Consider the following 17,881-nt stretch of genomic DNA (forward strand, 5'->3'; position numbering starts at 1 on the left):
CCTGACGTAATGAGTACTGAAAACCTGTTCAATCTAACAAACAAAATGGAATTGGTGTAGTGGTATAGTAGCATATCTTGATTGTGGTAGTGGTTTTGCAAGGCTATATGCATGATAAAATTGCACAGGGCTCTACAGAAATGTGTGTATAGCTGATGAAACTTGAATGAGTATATTGATTGTAGCAATGTCAATTAGAACAACGCAATTGTTGAAGTAATAATTTAGTGTTCCCAGAACATCACATTGGGGGCTACATGTTGTTTGGTAACATTGTAAAGTTATAATCTACACTGTTCTCTACCTTGCGAGGGGAAATGATTGCCCCAACCAGCCAGCTAACTCTCCCCTCCCCGCCAAGGACAGGAATGAAGCACACCACAAGTCATTTCTACTATAGAGGAAGGTTGGGGCAGGAGGATCCTGCCGTAGAGCAAGCCTAGGTAGAGGTCTGGGCGCTGAAAAAAGCTATGATGTCGAAAAAGGTGGATGCAGTACACAAAACCCGACGTTTCTACAGGCAGTAGGTGGGCGGGGCGTCTATCTGGATCCTGGCCACCTACCAGTCGGCCTTCTTCAAACAGTCGACCGCCGCCCCTCGGCCCAGCAAGTAGTGCACGCAGTTCCGGTGGCCCATGGAGGCAGCCTCGTGCAGAGGCCGCTTGTAGTCCTGGTTAGCGGCCTCGATGTCCATGCCCCAGGCCTCGGCCAGATAGGTCAGGATGTCCAAGCGCCCGTGGCGGGCGGCACAGTGCAGGAGGGTGTCCCCGGCCGGCCCCTGGCAGCTTCCGGCCACCCGCAACTCCTCCTGCAGGGCCTGCAGCCGACCCTCCTGCACGAGCTTGCAGAGGCGCCGTGGGTCCCCAGGCCGGGCTGGCATTGCTGAGAGCGGCTGGGCGTCCGCCTCTCGCACCAGACCCTCCCTCCTTCCCGGTTCTGTCCACAGCACTGCAGCCGCCCCAGCACCCTCACACCCTGTCGCCTGCCCAATGCCGGGAAGAAACCGCAGTTCAGAGCGCACGGTGCTGATTCTTCAAGAGAACGAGGCAGAGGGTGCTGAGCACTCGAGCATTCTTGGGGCCGCTCTGCGAAGCGCTAACACGCGCCCCGAAAGTGCCCTTCCCCAGAAGCGCGGAAAACACCCAGCTCGGGGCGCTGTGGTGATAAGCACTCTTACATAATTATCCAATCTGCACAGCTTTGAGTTGGTCCCTAAACGTCAGGGAGTAGGAGTGGGAGTGGGAGCGTCACCCTACCGCTAAGCCCACGCGCCCCTTCCCACCGTAGCCGGCCAGACAGATGTCCACCCAGGGACGACTGCTGCTCCGCCAGCACAGGACAGTCAGCAGCTTGGGCTCGGCAGCCCCCACTAGGCAAAAGAGTGGTGTTCGCGAGCTCCGCCCCCTCCTCACCCAATCGGAGGCCACGCTCCGCCTCCCCGCCGCAGCCACCACGGGAACCCGGTGAGCATCTTGCGCAAGACCGGAAGCGCGGAAACTGCGCGGCGCGCTAGTGAAGGAGTTTCTATTGGTAGCGACGGCTGACCGTAAGCGCTCCTCCGGCTTGCCTGTCCCGATTGGTTCCAGAGGCGGAGGTTTCTCTCGGCCGCTGCGGGGCGGAGCCAGCGGAGGAAGTGGGCGGAGCCAGCGGAGGAAGTGGGCCGTGAGCTGTGGAGCTCCGACTGGGGATGCTGGCAGGCTGTGCCGTTGGTAACCTTAGTCTGCAGCGCCATAGTTCGTGAAGCCGCAGACGTGGCAGGCAGAGCCGGCGGGGCTCCGCCGTGCAGGAATGTTAACGTTTTGGAGGTTCTGCGATGGGGTCCCGGACTCGACGTGGGGCCGTGGGTCTAAGGGAGAGCTGAATGTGGGCGAAGGGGGGCGGGCCTCGTTGGGCACTGAGCAGGTGGAGGTCGCAGCGGGATGTGCATTCGGGGTGCTGGGTCCCCGCTCCCACACAGCTCCGTGGAGCCCAGGAGTAGGTAATAGTTTCTCCGCGGATGGAAGAAGAGGCTCGGTAGATGAGGCCTGAGCTGGTGAAAAGCCAGGCTTTCCTTGTCTGCTGAGGCGAAATCACTTTACGCTGGCCCTTTGCCCCTCTGTTTCTGGTAGCCTCTCTGCTCGCCCAATGATAAGATTAATGTGGGAAGGCCTTGAATTTTTCGAGGGTGCATTGATGGAAGAGATCAGGTAGGTGTGGCCTTGCCTTTCCTGATCTTGCAGGATAAGGGTTGTTTAACCTCGTGATGTTTTCAGTTCTAGGAGGTAAAAGGAGAGTTGCTATAGTGTTATACACAAGTATCCTTTATGTTTGCATTGCTCTGTGGTGACAAGCACTCTTACATAATTATCCAATCTGCAAGCGACACTGAAGGCCTCACTCTGGTTTTACAAGTGAGGAAATTGGGGCTTCCTGAAGTTAGTGATTTTTCCACAGAGGTATAGGTGGTAGAATCTTCTGGAAGGAGACACTATAGAAAGTCTGTTAGTGCCTGACACTGCAAAAATAAGCGGAGGTATAATAAAGACCGACTTATGGTAATGAAAGCTTGCCACTTTTACTAATGAGCAGATTCAGTCTGGTCATTTAGTCACTAGAGACAGAACAGGTCCTAGTATCAGCTTTGCCAAAATTACAATTTCGTTGTATCCTGTCACTGTTTCACCTCCCCCCAAAAAGAGAAAGGAGTAAAGTAGAAGTGCTTTGAAATGCACATTTTAGAAAATGCCTATAGTCAGTGTGAATTGGAAGTTGAGGCATCCAGTGGCTTAACACTTTTTTTTTCCCTTTTGCTACTTATACTCCTCTCCATTACCCTGACCCCACTTTTGCTTGCTTTATGTCTCCAGTTTCCTTGTTTTGTAAGCAATATTGAGACACAGGAGTTCACAGTAGGATGGACTATTGGAAATCTAAGGCAGTTAGCTACTTAATGCAAATCTGCTTTTCCTGTATTTTTTTTTATTAAAGTTTATTTATTTGAAAGGCTGAGTTAGAGGAGGAAAGAGAAAAGGAGAGATCTTCCATCTGCTGGTTCTCTCCAAATGTCCACAACAGCTGGAACTGGGCTGATCTGAAGCCAGGAGCTTCTGGGTCTCCCACATGGGTGCAGGGGCCCAAGAACTTGAGCTGTCTCTTACGGCTTTCCCAGGTGCGTTAACGGAGCTGGATTGGAAATGGAACAGCTGGAACTTGAACTGGTGCCAGCACTGTAGGCTGTGACTTTAACCCTCTGTGCCACAGCACTGTCCCTCTACCCCCTCTTTGGATAACAGGAGGATTAAGTAGGTCATGGTCACACAGTCCCTATGGTTCTTCTGGAGCACAGGCTTGATCTAGAGAAGGGATCTGCACATTAAGCTGATAGACAGATGGAGCTATTCCTGGTATCTTTTGGGGCTGTTGGGCTGTCCTCTGGAGGCAACCTTAAGGAGTCTGTGGTGTGACCTTACTGTCTCATTTCCCATGTAGTTGTCATTGGCATTGTGATTTGCTACCTGGATATCTTTCCTTTTTGTCATGTTGTATTTCATGAGAATGCAGCCGTGGTCATTGGAATACTGATTGGTTGATGTGTTTCATGATTGGTGTTTATAGACTGTAAACTACTCTTATTAGAACTTTTTTTTTGAAGATTGATTTATTTATTTGAAATCAGAGTTTCAGAGAGGCAAGATGAGGAAAGAGGTCTTCCATCCACTGGTTCACTCATGGCCACAATGGCCACAATGGCCAGAGCTGGCCCGATCTGAAGCCCAGAGCCAGGAGCTTCCTCCAGGTCTCCCATGTGGGTGCAGGAGCCCAAGGACTTGGGCCATCTTCTACTGCCTCTCCAGGCCATATAGAATGCAGTGCTGGCATTCCATATGGGCGCCGATTCAAGTCCCAGCTGCTCCACTTCCAATCCAACTTTCTGTTATGGCCTGGGAAAGCAGTGGAAGACAGCCCAATTCCTTGGGCCCCTGCACCCATGTGAGAGACCCGGAGGAAGCTTGTTTCTCCTGGCTTCTAATTGGTACAATTCCAGCTGTTGTGGCCAATTGGGGAGTGAACGAGCAGATGGAAGACCTCTCTCTCTCTCAGCCTCTCCTCCTCTCTCTGTGTAACTCTGATTTCCAGCTGAATAAATAAATCTTGGGGAAAAAAAAAAAAAAAGCACCTGTGTAGTCTGTAGCTCCAGACCTGTCTCCATTCATTCCTTACCTGTAAACCTGTTGTTCTGATGAAACCCATCTTTTTGGCCACACCAAAGCTTTGTTATTTCTATTTTCTTTTTCTTTCTTTCTCTCTTTCCTTCTTTCTTCCTCTCTCTCTCCCACTCCCTCTCTCCCTCCCTCTCCTCTTTCTTTTATTCTTTCTGCCTAACTGAATCCCATTCATCTTTCAAGGCTCAGCTCTTCATAAAGCCTTTCTCAAGTTCTTTATTTACTTCCTTTACCATGCCACTTCATGGATGCATTTACCTGACACTTAGATTGCCTTGTGTTTGTTTTGATACCTACCTTATGGTCAGGCTTAAAATAATTTTTAACACCAAGGATACTGTAAGATAAAGCCATCATAGAGTTTATAACAGATCTGAGACTCAGCAGACACTTAAAAGTGGTTATGGCATCAATTGGCAGTAGAAAAAGCCTTTGAAATATGTAAAATATCTCCTGGAAAGTAAATAGTGATATTTTCATTGTTTTTTCTTTTTTTTTTAATAACTTTTTTTTATGCTTGTGAGAAATGTGTAGACTGAGACTCTTGCTTCTTATCTAGATGGTGCCATCTCCAAGGGAATGCTGTGTATTTCAGGGTGAGAAATAATCTGCAGAACATGAAGTCTGTTGATTTGGACCTTTGGGTTTAGAGATAAGCAGGATGTGGTGGCTGCAGGGACCTGGCTTTAGGTCAAGAGTGAAAACCAGGGGAAAGAGCTACAGTGGCAGTTGATGAATGGTTGGATAAAATGATAAAGTAGTAAGAAAAGCTTACCTTGTGTTATGTTTAGAAAAAATACAGAGCAACTAGCGGTATCACAGGTTGCATTCACTCATTAAAAACAGTTATATCATCACTGTCATCACAAATACACTTCAGAAAGACCATTCTGGCAGGAATATAAAGATGCATGATGATGTCAGCTATTTGGTACTTTTCATATTTGAGCCACCACACAGAGTTGGGAAACACATCTGGGTGAAGTTTTTTGGAATAGAAGCTGATGAATGCACTAAGGAAAACATTTGATTTCAGGAAGATAAATAGTAGTACAGTAAACTTATAACTAAATAAGGCAAATTTGTACAGAACTCTAATTTGAAAAAAGGAAAACGAGATGATATGAAAAAAATAGAACTCAATTTTTCAATGATATATATGAATATTTGTTTCAAGAATATAATATATTTTATTAGTGTATGCCAATATTTAATTATAGAATATTCTGGTAATATGCATTTTAATTCAATGAAATTAATTCTTTTTAAAAAAAAAGATTAATTTATTTGAGAAGCATAGTTACAGACAGAAATGGAGATACACAGAGAGAGGTCTACCATCTGATGGTTCACTCCCCAAATGGCCACAATGGCTGGAACTATGTTGATCCTAAGCCAGGAGACATAGACTCTTCCAAGTCTTCCATGTGGGTGTTAAGGGCTCAAGCACTTGGGCCATCTTCCACTGCTTTCACAGGCCATCAGCATGGAGCTCGATTGGAAGTGGAGCAGCCCAGACTCAAACTGGCACCTATATGGGATGCTGGTGTTGCATGCGGATTCTTAATCTACTATGCCACAGTACTGGCCCCAGTAACTTAATGCTTAAGACAAAATTTCAAAATAGTCCAAGAGTATTACTTTTAAAAATAATCTCAAACATTTTAAATTATGGAAGACAGGGCCTGATGTGGCATAGTGGGTAAAGCTGTCACCTGCAGTGCCGGCATTCCAGATGGGCACTGGTTCAAGTCCTGGCTGCTCCACTTCCAATCCAGCTCCCTGTTAATGTGCCTGGGAAGGCAACAAAAGATGGCCCAAGTACTTGGGCCCCTACAATCATGTGGAAGACCCAGAAGAAAATACTGGCTCCTGGCTCTGGTCTGGTCCAGCCCTCACCATTGCAACCTTTGGGGATTGAACCAGTTGATGAAGATTTTCTCTCTCTCTCACTCTCTGTACTTTCTTTCAAATAAATAAAATAAATCTTTAAAAAAATCAATAAAATATAAATTTTGGAAGACAAAAACATGTGGTTATGTAATAATAAGGCAGTCTTAGTACTATTCTGATTAAAAAAAGACACGGATGGCAGGCGCTGTGGCTCAATAGGCTAATCTTCCGCCTGCAGCGCCTGCACACTGGGTTCTGGTCCTGGTTGGGGTGCTGGATTCTGTCCTGGTTGCCCCTCTACCAGTCCAGCTCTCTGCTGTGGCCTGGGAAAGCAATGGAGGATGGTCCAAGTCCTTGGGCCCTGAACATGTGTGGGAGACCCAGAAGAAGCTCTGTCTCTTTGCTTTGTATTGGCACAGCTCTGGCTGTTGCGGCCAATTGGAGACTGAACCAGCAGATGGAGGGCCTCTCTCTCCCCCTCTGCCTCTCCATTTCTCTCTGTGTAGCTCTGACTTTTAAATAAATAAATACATTTTAAAAAATAATGATTACACAGTGGATGATCCCCAACACTGCTTTAGGCAAACCTCTTCTTCAAACTCCTTCCTCAGTTCCTGTAACACTCTTCTCTTTCTCACACAACTCTTAGTTATTAATCATGAGAGTTTCAAACCTCTGAAAATGGAGATCCAATGCCTAATCTATGAGTCATAGTACAATCTTTGTACTGAACAAGTTAAACACAAACAATAGGAATGGAGTATTGAAATGAAAACAAGCAAATTATTTGTTAAAAAATGTCCAAAATGAAATGTAAAGTATCAATGACTAAATTAAAGTGGATTTGGTAAGATTATCCAAATTTTTGCAAAGTCCAGAATTTATTAGGAGATTCCATTGAAGAATGACTCTGAGATAAAAACAAAAAACCCCACATCAATTGATACTGAGGTATCTTCATGTTTAAGACAAATTGGCATGAATGAAAATAAAATTACACAATCTAAAATCATAAAAAGGAGGCCAGCACTGTAGCATAGTGGATAAAGCCACCAGTTGCATTGGCAACATCTCATATAGGTGGTAGTTCATGTTTTGGCTGCTCCATTTCTGACTCAGCTCTCTGCCATGGCCTGGGAAAGCTGTAGATGGCTCAAGTCCTTGGGCTGCTGTCCCCACATGGGGGATCTAGGAGAAGTTTCTGGCTCCTGGCTCTTGGCTTTGGATTGGCCCTGCTCCAGCCATTGAGGCCATTTGTGGAGTGATCCAGCAGATGCAGGTTCCCTCCTTTCTATCTCTCTGCCTCTGCCTTTCTGTAACTCTGCTTTTCAAATAAATAAATAAGTCACGTATCTATATGCAAATATATACATATGTAGATATATAAAGCTCAAAGGAAAAGTATTGTTATATATAAAATCTATGCTGTAGTTCATCAGGACATTTAGGGGGAACTGTCAGGGCAACCCAGCAAATTGAGTGTTTAAATTCCTAATAATCCTGTGAATGAGCATTTCTGTCAACATCATCAGAGTTAAAATATGTCATGATAAAGGCATTAAAATTAATATTAGGAATATAAAATCCTTTTTATGAGTCTATATGTATGAGCACTAACAAATTCTAACTTAAAATTTCAGTGGTAGAACAGTGTCTTCAAGTAAAATATTTCCTAGGGCCATCTTTTCTTCCCCTGGAGACAAGGTATGTTTCTGAGCTATTGGGTACACACTTTTTTAAATTACCTGGCTCTGTATGTGACCATATTCAGATATGACTGAATTTTCCTTCAGGGCATTTTAAATTATTAAATTATTTGATTTGTGCTGGTATAGCTTTAATTTTGCTTCTGATTTAATATCAATGTCCCTCTCAAATGCAGAAGCCTTCAAATTTTAGTCCTTTTTCAAATCCTTTAAAAATGTTCTCACTATTCCTTAAATACCATGTCTTCAGATCAGACTGCTTAACCCATATTTTGAAATGTTTCCTCTTTATTAAGCTCATCTTTAATCTCCTTTTTCACTACTCACAGATGACATACTGAACCACAGAATAACAAACATTCACATGATGTAGACAACTCAAATTTTATACTTTATGTTGATTCTTATCGGTATATCTTTGAGTGAAATGTTGTTTTCTCATCTTAGGGGTAAGTTCATTCATAGGATGTTGACCAGAATATTTTGTGTTGTTTGCTTTTCTAAGGCAAATCTTTCACAAGGGCCAGATTATGGTTTCTCTGTGCTTTCTTGATATAGATATAGATATAGATATAGATATAGATATAGATAGATATTATCCTAAGGAAGCCTTCTGAGATTGCTTCCAGATATGTTCAACTATATCAATTATAGCCAGCTAGAGCTAGGTCTATGTCCCAAAGCAGATTCTTCACTTTAAAATTGTGTCCATGAAATATCTTACTCAATGTACTCTCTGGTAGAGAGATACATAGGATGAGAACCTTTGGCAAAATTAGAGGCTACTGATTGTGTTGGCTGAAAGCTGTTTCTTATTTAACTTTTGATTCATAGTTACTAAGAATTCTAATAGATTATGAATTAACTTTTCTACATGGATTTAGAGAAAACCATGAATTCGGAACAAGGACAATTATAAATGTAGATACTGCATCAATTTTGAGTGTCTAATTTTTAAACATTTTTCTGTATGACAATTGTGTAAAGGGATACCTCCTGTCATTTTCAATCCAGAAGTCCACATATATCAACATAATGTCATGTCATATATATGGAACTATTTTATTATAGGTCTAGTTAAATAATCTTTCAAAGTTTCTAAGTCATGAGAAAGACCAGTCAACCTAATGTTCTAGATCTCCAATTATGTGTATCTGTACAGTTCAACTGTACTACAGCCATTTTTATTTCAACCCTTAGTAGAATCAGCTGTCTTATTGCTCAATATTAAGAGTGCCCATGCAATCCTGAATTACTTCTGCTAAAGGACAACATGAATTACAGGAGAATCCTGCTGTCTTGATAAATAGTTACATAGTATTCACTAAACATCAATAAATTAGGATCCTGGACTACACATCAATCTTTATTAAATTTAAGTAAGTTTTTGTAAAGGCTGATGAACATAGAGTAACTAGGAGTTTTTTCCTGAACTTCTAGCATTCAGAGCAGAGTTATTGCTCAATAAGGTGATACTAGAGTGGTCATTTTTTTACTTTTCTCTGATATCTCCTTCCTTTCAAACATCCAAAGAGGAAAACACATTCCCAGCAGGAAAAAAAGTTTAGACAATTACTTACTATCCTTCTGGATAAGGAATAAAACATATAAAATCAACAGTAATTATTTCTCATAATCCTACTGAATAGTTTTCATTTCAAAAGAAATTCAGAACTCCAAATTTAATGGCCAGTTGCTTCTTGGCATTTTAGGAAATAAGAACTATTAAATTTTAGAAACTATTAAATAATCTAGAAAATATTAACAGTGATTCCAAGTGACAGATGTATACCAATGTCCACAGCAGCATTACACATAGAAGTCAAAAAGTGTAAATAATCCAATGTTTACCAATGAATTAAGAGTTATACAAAATGTGACATACTTAAATATTGCTTTTAAATTAAAACCTTATTACCAGAGTCATTAAAGTTATAAATTCAATTGTGTCTATAAAAAGTTAAGAATATTTATTTATACTACCTAGAGCAAGTAGGATCCTTATGAATATGGTAAACACATTTATCAGGGGTAGAGAATGTAATCTTAATAAGACAAGCAAAGGCTGCTGTGGCTCACATACAACTGGGAGAATTTCCTGGAGAGATCAATTCCTGGAACCCATTGACTTTGTGTCTGACCTGGAGGGTTGACAGGTGGTGGATGGCTTCACTGCTGAATTTGACCAAAATTTTAAGAAGAACCATTCCCAATTCTTTTTAAATTGCACAAAACAACTGAAAGGGATGCAATCATCCCAAAGGTAAGTAGGGTATGGTGAAGTCAGGACTTGCCCAAAGCAATCTAACCAGACACACCGTTCTTAATCAATACTATTTGCTCCATATTTCCATGGCATTCTGTTCATAAGGTCACTTTGTCTATAACATCCTATGGTTACCTTTTCTCTGAAGAGATAAATTCTTTCCTTCCTGGAACATGCATAAATGGTCTTAAGGCTTCTAAAGCAACATGACAACTGGCAGCTGCCACTTGGGCCCCTGCTAACACTGGCTCTATGGGGATCCAGCTTTGGTATAAGAAATTACACCTACTGCCATGTTGCGAAGAAGCTGAAGTCAGCCAAGTAGAGACACCACCTAGAGGAAGAATTGGTTACCTTCCACCAACTTTCAACAGCCTCATGAATGAAGGAACCATTAGCCCCATTCACCATCAGACTATGCACACAAGGGACTTGAAGTATGCACCTCCCATCCATACCCAAAATAGTGAGAAATTAATAATTACCATTCAATCTGTGTGTTTGAGGATGACTTGTTACACGGGATTACAAAATTTCAACAAATTCTGCACCTAGGATTGCATTTTTTTCAATATAGGACCATCTAATTTATTGTGTTTAATGCTAGACCTGGGACTCACTCTGTGATTCAATGAAGCTGACAAATGTTCATGAGCACATACTATGTGCTAGGGACTTCTAACACCCTGTTGAACAAAACAAAAGTTTCTGCTATCTCAGAGAGCTTATGTTCTAATGAGGATTAAAACAATGAAAGGCAAAACAATTAGAAATACAAGAGTACTTCACCAAGTTTGTGGAAACTGGCGGTTACAAGTTTATTTTGGTGCATTTTTAAAAAATCCTTGCATATGGGCCGGTGCCGCAGCTCACTAGGCTAATCCTCCACCTTGCGGTGCCAGCACACCGGGTTCTAGTCCCGTTCGGGGTGCCAGATTCTGTCCCGGTTGCCCCTCTTCCAGGCCAGCTCCCTGCTGTGGCCAGTGCAGTGGAGGATGGCCCAGGAGAAGCACCGGCGGCCATTGGAGGGTGAACCAACGGCAAAGGAAGACCTTTCTGTCTCTCTCACTGTCCACTCTGCCTGTCCAAAAAAAAAAAAAAAAATCCTTGCATATGAACTTCAGAAAGCTCATGGAAAGTCCCCTCATGAAACACCCTCATGACAGACAGCATGAGAGAAAGGTCTAAATTTTATACTGACAGGAAGGGGCAGCACAAGGTACGGAAGATCAGAAAGCCACGGCTGATGGAAGGAAGGCAATGTGAGGAGCACAGCTCGATGAGATGACATCTGAGCAAAGACTGGAAGGAGGTGAAGGAGTTCACCAGGATGTCAGAAGAGTCATTACAAAGGTGCTGAGGGCTGCTCGTGAATGCACTGTTCAAGGAACATCAGAAAAGCACTGTCAGCTGGAGAAGACAAAAGATTTCAAAGTTGGAGGCCAGAGGGGAGGCAGATTATGGATGCTTTGGAGATTCTTATGAGTATGACTGGTTTTCCTCTGAGAAAAAGTAGGATTGCTGAAATTCAGTGTTGGCAACAGCAGATTTGACAATCTTAAAAAAAGTATTTTGCCTACCGTGTTCACAATGAAAAGAAGGTGTATAACTCAATTTTGCATCAGAAGATCAGAGCCAACTAAATTTATAGGGAGAAATGTTTATTTAGCTCAGAGTTTGGGAGGTTCAAGTTGAAGACTGAGTGGACTCATGAGTTTGGCACCCAGTGAGGGAGAAGTATGGCACTTGCATGATTTATGCGGAGGAACACCTGGCAAGTCAAGAGGCTGAAAGCAGCTAGGCCCAACTCAGTCATAACCACAAGAACTCTCTAAGGGCACACTCCCAATGGCCAAAGGAGTCCCTATAGGTCCACCTCTTAAAACACCATAATTGGATTAAGGTGCTACCCTCCGAGTACAATTAATATATGACATTGAGGTTTAAATGTCTGCATGCTGTTGGGGGGGCAGTGCATATTCAAATTATAGAAGAAAGCTAGGACTAGAGCAATGAAATACACAGAAAGCTGCTAAGCTATTGCAAGGGAAGGATGATGGGGTTTTGGAGCTGACTGGCAGGTATGCAGGTGATGAAGTGGTCTGGGTATAACAGTACTGTTAGGAGAGTCAAGAGGATTTCCCAGTGCATTGGCTATGGGATGTGAAAGAGAAGAAGAAATCAAAGATGGATTGGAGGGTTTGGGCCTGGCAAAAATGAGATTGCCATCAACTGAAAGGGAGAAAGATGCTAAGTGAGCAGAACTGGGGACAAATCCAGAATGCTGAAATATCTACGTAGATGTTCAAATGTAAACCACAGCTACGTAGATGGATACACAAATATAAAGATCCTAAGAAAGGTCTGGAAGAAAAGCAAATCCTGGAGTCACTGGTACACAGATTTTTTTTTTTTTTTTTTTTTGACAGGCAGGAATGGACAGTGAGAGAGAGAGAGAGAAAGGTCTTCCTTTTGCCGTTGGTTCACCCTCCAATGGCCGCCGCGGCCGGCGCGCTGCAACCAGCACACTGCGCCGATCTGATGGCAGGAGCCAGGTACTTCTCCTGGTCTCCCATGGGGTGCAGGGCCCAAGCACTTGGGCCATCCTCCACTGCACTCCTGGGCCACAGCAGAGAGCTGGCCTGGAAGAGGGGCAACCGGGACAGAATCCGGTGCCCTGACCGGGACTAGAACCCAGTGTGCCAGTGCCGCAAGGCGGAGGATTAGCCTAGTGAGCCGCGGCGCCGGCCCACAGATTTTTTTTTTTTTTTGATTCATGCAAAATGAAAGCATTTCCAGAATGTTGAGAGTGTAGCGAGACGGGAACATTCCAACATGGAATGGTTACTCTGTAACAGATGAGGATACTTGCTGTCTGCTAATTCTGCTTTCCTGGAGGGTAAATTATGAACCTGAGAAACATTCTTTCCAACTCTGACTCAATCTTCCTTTTGAACCTTTCATTCTTGAAGATCTATTTCCATATTGCTTTCCAAACCACCATTTATTAGAATTCCATGATACATTCCTAGTGCAAGATCTTGTGTGAAAATGAGCTTAACATTCAATAATACAAAGTAGATTTTGTCTGATACTGGATAAACCTGAGTGGACCTGGAGGTGTGGTGCAGAGGGTTAAGCTGCATTTTGAACACCAGTTTCTCATATGGGACTTCCTGTTTGAATCCTGGCTCTTCTTCTGCTTCAGTTCCCTGCTAACGCATCCAGGAGGGCAGAAGACAACCCCAATGCTTGGACACCTGCCACCCAAGTGGGAGATCTGGATTGAGTTATTTGCTCCTAGCTTTGGCCTGGTCTGCCTGCTGTGGCCATCTGGGGAGTGAACCAGTGGATAACAGACCACGCTTTATCATGTGTGGGTCTCTCTCTCTCTCTCTCTCTCTCTCTCTCCATATATATATAAAATTCAAGAAATCATTCTTGGGACAGGTGTTTTGGCATAGCTGGTAAAGCCACCACATGCATTGCCATCATCCCATATGGGTGCTGGTTTGAGTCCTGGCTGCTCCACTTCCGATCCAGCTCTCTGCTATGGCTTGGGAAAGTGGTAGAGGATAGCCCAAGTACTTGGACCCCTGCTCCCATGTGGGAGACCTGGAAGAAACTCCTGGCTTCGTATCAGCACAGCTCTGGCCACTGCGACCATCTGATGGGAACCAAGCAGTGGATGGAAGACTCAATCTCTTTACCTCTACCTTTCTGTAACTCCTCCTTTCAAATAAATAAATAAAGCTTTAGCAACAACAACAAAGAACCCATTCTTCAGTCATGTCCCCACTTACAGCCTTACAAAAACAGTTACAAACATTTATGCAAATGTAAACACAGGACACATAAAGCTTTGAAAGCAAGAAATGAAACCACATATATTAGAAAATTCCACCTGTAAAAAAAGAAAATGCAAATCAAGTGAAAGTTGACATAAATGCTTTATATTAAATATTTATTATATAAAGAATTTCACCAATGGACAGAGGTCTCTGTGCCATCCAAAGATGTGAATATCCATATGTTTTCACAAGTAAAGTATTCAGAGGTAAAAAGAAAATGATAATTACAAAAAGCCATAAAATTAGATTTGACAAAAACAGATCTGGGCTAAATAAAGACAATTTAAAACTGAAATTACATTTAGACAATTCTGCATAAAAATCTATGCAATATGAACAAAAGAGCAAAGCTTAAATATTTACATGTTGGTATATATAAAACTAGACCAGATCAAATTAAATGGGACATCTGGAGGGCTAAAATATTCAAGTCCTGTACACTGTATTTAAAAAGCATTAACCCTAGATTTTTAAAAAGGGAAGTTGTGTGAATTAACTCTTAGTTGCCTTTATCATTTCAGTGTCTGATGATAAAATATTCAGGTATTTGCATATTCAGCATTAAACAGAGATGGCTTTGATTACTTCTAAGGAGCAAGAGACAGCAGGAACAGAAATCAGCACGAGACCTAGAGTACAGGCAGAAGGTAACAGAGAACCCTGCTCCTTTCCACTTACTTCACTTGAAATTCCTACTTCTCTAGCCATCCTAAACCAGAATGCATCCCTCCACAATCAACAGGCAGATACTTTTATGAACCTGGAAACTGTCTGCAAAACTGCTCCTCACTTGGGCTAGCACTGAGGCACAGTAGATTAACCACCATCTGATGCCAGCATCCCCGAGTTCCTGCTGCTCCACTGCTGATCCAGCCTCCAGTTAATGCACCCAAGAAGGCAGCAGATGACTCAATATTCGAGCCCTACCACCAACGTGGGAAACCTGGATGGAGTTCCAGGTTCATAGCTGGCACACTGCTAGCAGCACCATGACACCAGTCCTTTGAGGTAGGCCCCAGTTCTCACACTGCCTCCAAAGGACAAACTCCATCACTCCCACTGTGGAGGCCAGAGCTCTTGCTGCCACCACCTCAAACACCACAGCCACTGTGCAAGCGCCATAGCCTAGACTCTGCCTCTTCCTCCCCTGGTGCCCGCAATGAGCAGGCTGCTTGGTGTTCCACTGCCAGCGCTCTGTGGCCTTCACCGTGTGGAGCATGCGCAGCTGGCTCAACCAACCCTCAACGGTGTACTGCAGTGGGTGCAGTGTGGCATCGTGCTATGTGCTGCCTGAACAGGTCTGGCTGCAGGGGGCGGGAAACGGCGTGGCAGCCGTGGTCGTGCTCCACCAGGGCGACTGCCCAGGGCAGAAGATGCATGGTCAGAGCCCCGTGAAAGTCATGCTCTTCTCTCTGCTCTCCAGCCTGTGCTGCTGGCCCATGGGTCTGCTTCCTCAAGGGTGGATATGAGACCTTGTCAGAATATCATCAGTGTGGCATGGACATGAAAAGCATTGCCCAGGAGAAGAGCGAGAGCAAGTGAGCCCTCTTGGCCAGTGTGGAAAACTAGAGGTAAACATCAGCCACAGAACATGGCAGCCTGCCTGTACCTGCCATTCCTCTCTCTTGGCAGTGCCTACCACGCATTCGAGGGTGAGTCCCACATCAACCCGCACGTCACCTCCCTTGCCCAACTTCCAATACAGCTCCCTGCTAATATGCCTAATCCAAACCACATGGATAACAATGGCAACACTGCCCTCCACTATGCAGTATATAATGAGAACACAGAAATAGCACAAAAGCTCATTCAACACAATGCCGATATCAACAGAAGAAATAAGGATGGCCTAACACCACCTTTACTTGCTACCCAAGAAGATAGACAATGGTAGAGTTTTTAATTGAAAACAAAGAAAGAGTTCATACAGTGATTAAGATGGTTAGAACAGCCCACATGCTTGCTGGACAGGATAAACCACCCAACACAGGCAGTCTTCATCAGGAAGGGGTTGATACATCTTGTCAAGGTAGCTCTGTACTCTCTGCAGAGAAGTATTCTGATCTTCAATGTAGAAAGCTTTGCAACAAACGTGGGCTTGCTGATCATTCTGATCATTTGATTGCATTCTCATTATATACTACATAGTTTGATTTGATTACATTCTCATTATATACTGCATAGTGGAGGGCAGTGTTGCACCAGATGTGGAAGACTTCAATTTATTTATCATGAAAGGACCATCAACTTCACCACATCTAGAAAGTGAAAGTGATACTTTTATCATTCAAAGTTCTCAAAAAGAGCAAACAAAAATTATGTTTAGGAATTTCACCAAGATCATGTAACTGTGGTGTCTACCTTAAGACCAGAAGATAAAGATGTAGAATCATCTTCAGATTCTGAGCTTGAAGAAGAAAGAAAAAATCTCAAAGCTAATGAAATGAAAGTATCAGGAAACTTCTGTATATGTGCTGCTCCTGCTGGTGTCAGTAATGATGATGGATTCATTCCACAAGGAAAAAGTGGAAACCCTGAAAACCAGCAATTTACTATTAAGAAGAAGGAAAGATTTTATGAGGAACAGTTAAGAATGGAAGAGAAATATTGTAAAGAAGCAGAAGCGAGATGACAACTTGAATTGACACCACAATAAAAATGGAATTGATGACTTTCAAAGATGATTTTAATAAGGTGAAAGAACAGCATAATAATATCCAGAGTCATCTTTCTGGACAAGGAAGTGCAAAAGAACCACAAAATAAACTGCAGATCCATCCTTCCAAAAAAATTGAGGTAGAGATTGCTCCAAAAGAAAGGAATTATGAGTTCCAAGAAGAAGAATCTCAATGCCAACAAGTGGAACAAAATGTCCAAAAGTCACAAAATCACCTAGAACACTATACTTGAAGGCTTGAGTATGAAATTTTGAAATTAAAGTGTTGCTTTGAAAAGCAAGCAGACAGAATTGAAGAGCTGGAGAACAACCTGATACGACTAAGTTCAGGATTTATGAACTAAGATCTGAAGCAAATATTCCTCTCAACAATAATGAGAAGTCAAATCTAAGTCATGACCTAGTATTTAAAGAATTGCAAGAATGTGTAAATATTTAAAAATAAAAATCATATACTCTCCTGAAATTGGGAGACCAGACGTTTCTGGCTCATGGCTCCTGACTGTCCCAGCTCCAGTTGGTGCAGCCATTTGGGGAGTGAGCCAGGAGATGAAAGATATCTCTCTCTTTGTCTATCTCTCTCTCTCTCTCTCTCTCTCTCTCTCTCTCTCTCTCTCTCTCACACACACACACACACCCAACTCTGCCTTTCAAATAAAATAAAACTTCGGAAGAAGACTATCTGAGGATACAGTACTCAGATATAAAAGACAGCAAGAACACAAATTCAAACATCACCAAAGTACTTATACATTTTATTGTTATGCACTTAACATTGATATTGAACCTTACTAGTAAATTACAAGAACAAAATATATCTTGTATTGAAGATTTTTGCTAAAATTTCAAATTGACATGCAATCTTTGAATGAAGATTCTACCTGGAAAGCCGAAGGTAAAACAATAACGCTCCTGTAAGACAACACTATCTTCATAACATGGAGGTAAGAAAGTTCATTTTCAACTGTATATAAAGGTCATTTACAATAAAGGGAAATACTGTAAAATGAGATTGCATTAAATTAATTCTATTTGTCATCAATATGTTGATGAAAGTTCCAACCAGTGAATGGAAGAACATATTTGTAACACATATAATAAACATTAATTGCCTGTTATATGCCCTGATTATGACAGATGTTCAACAGCATACACACACACCACGCATGTATGTATATATATATACCACACATATGTATACAGATACATATGTGTGTGTATATATGTGTGTGTGTATATATATATATATATATGACGGTTACTTATTTGAGAGGTAGTTACAGAGA

At 42.7% G+C, this 17,881-nt stretch overlaps 1 protein-coding gene across 15 annotated transcripts in view; it reads right to left on the minus strand.

Moving 5' to 3' along the window:
* Positions 1-12,472, minus strand: part of ANKRD16 (ankyrin repeat domain 16) — a 43,296-nt gene extending 30,824 nt beyond the window's left edge. For 3 of the 15 annotated variants that reach the window (XM_089311690.1, XM_089311691.1, XM_089311689.1), the window contains exon 1: positions 1,413-1,582. In XM_089311690.1, the coding sequence (XP_089167816.1) occupies positions 1,413-1,471 (59 nt within the window). In that variant the 5' untranslated portion in view covers positions 1,472-1,582. Of the gene's footprint in view, positions 1-563 lie in introns of all 15 variants that reach the window. The other 12 variants (XR_016219070.1, XM_070055632.2, XM_089311692.1 and 9 more) reach the window with 9 other exon arrangements.
* Positions 12,473-17,881: the final 5,409 nt, after the last annotated feature.

Source organism: Oryctolagus cuniculus, chromosome 13 (assembly GCF_051225735.1).
Source record: "Oryctolagus cuniculus isolate XC-2025 breed Fujian yellow rabbit chromosome 13, ASM5122573v1, whole genome shotgun sequence".
Classification (NCBI taxonomy): domain Eukaryota; kingdom Metazoa; phylum Chordata; class Mammalia; order Lagomorpha; family Leporidae; genus Oryctolagus; species Oryctolagus cuniculus.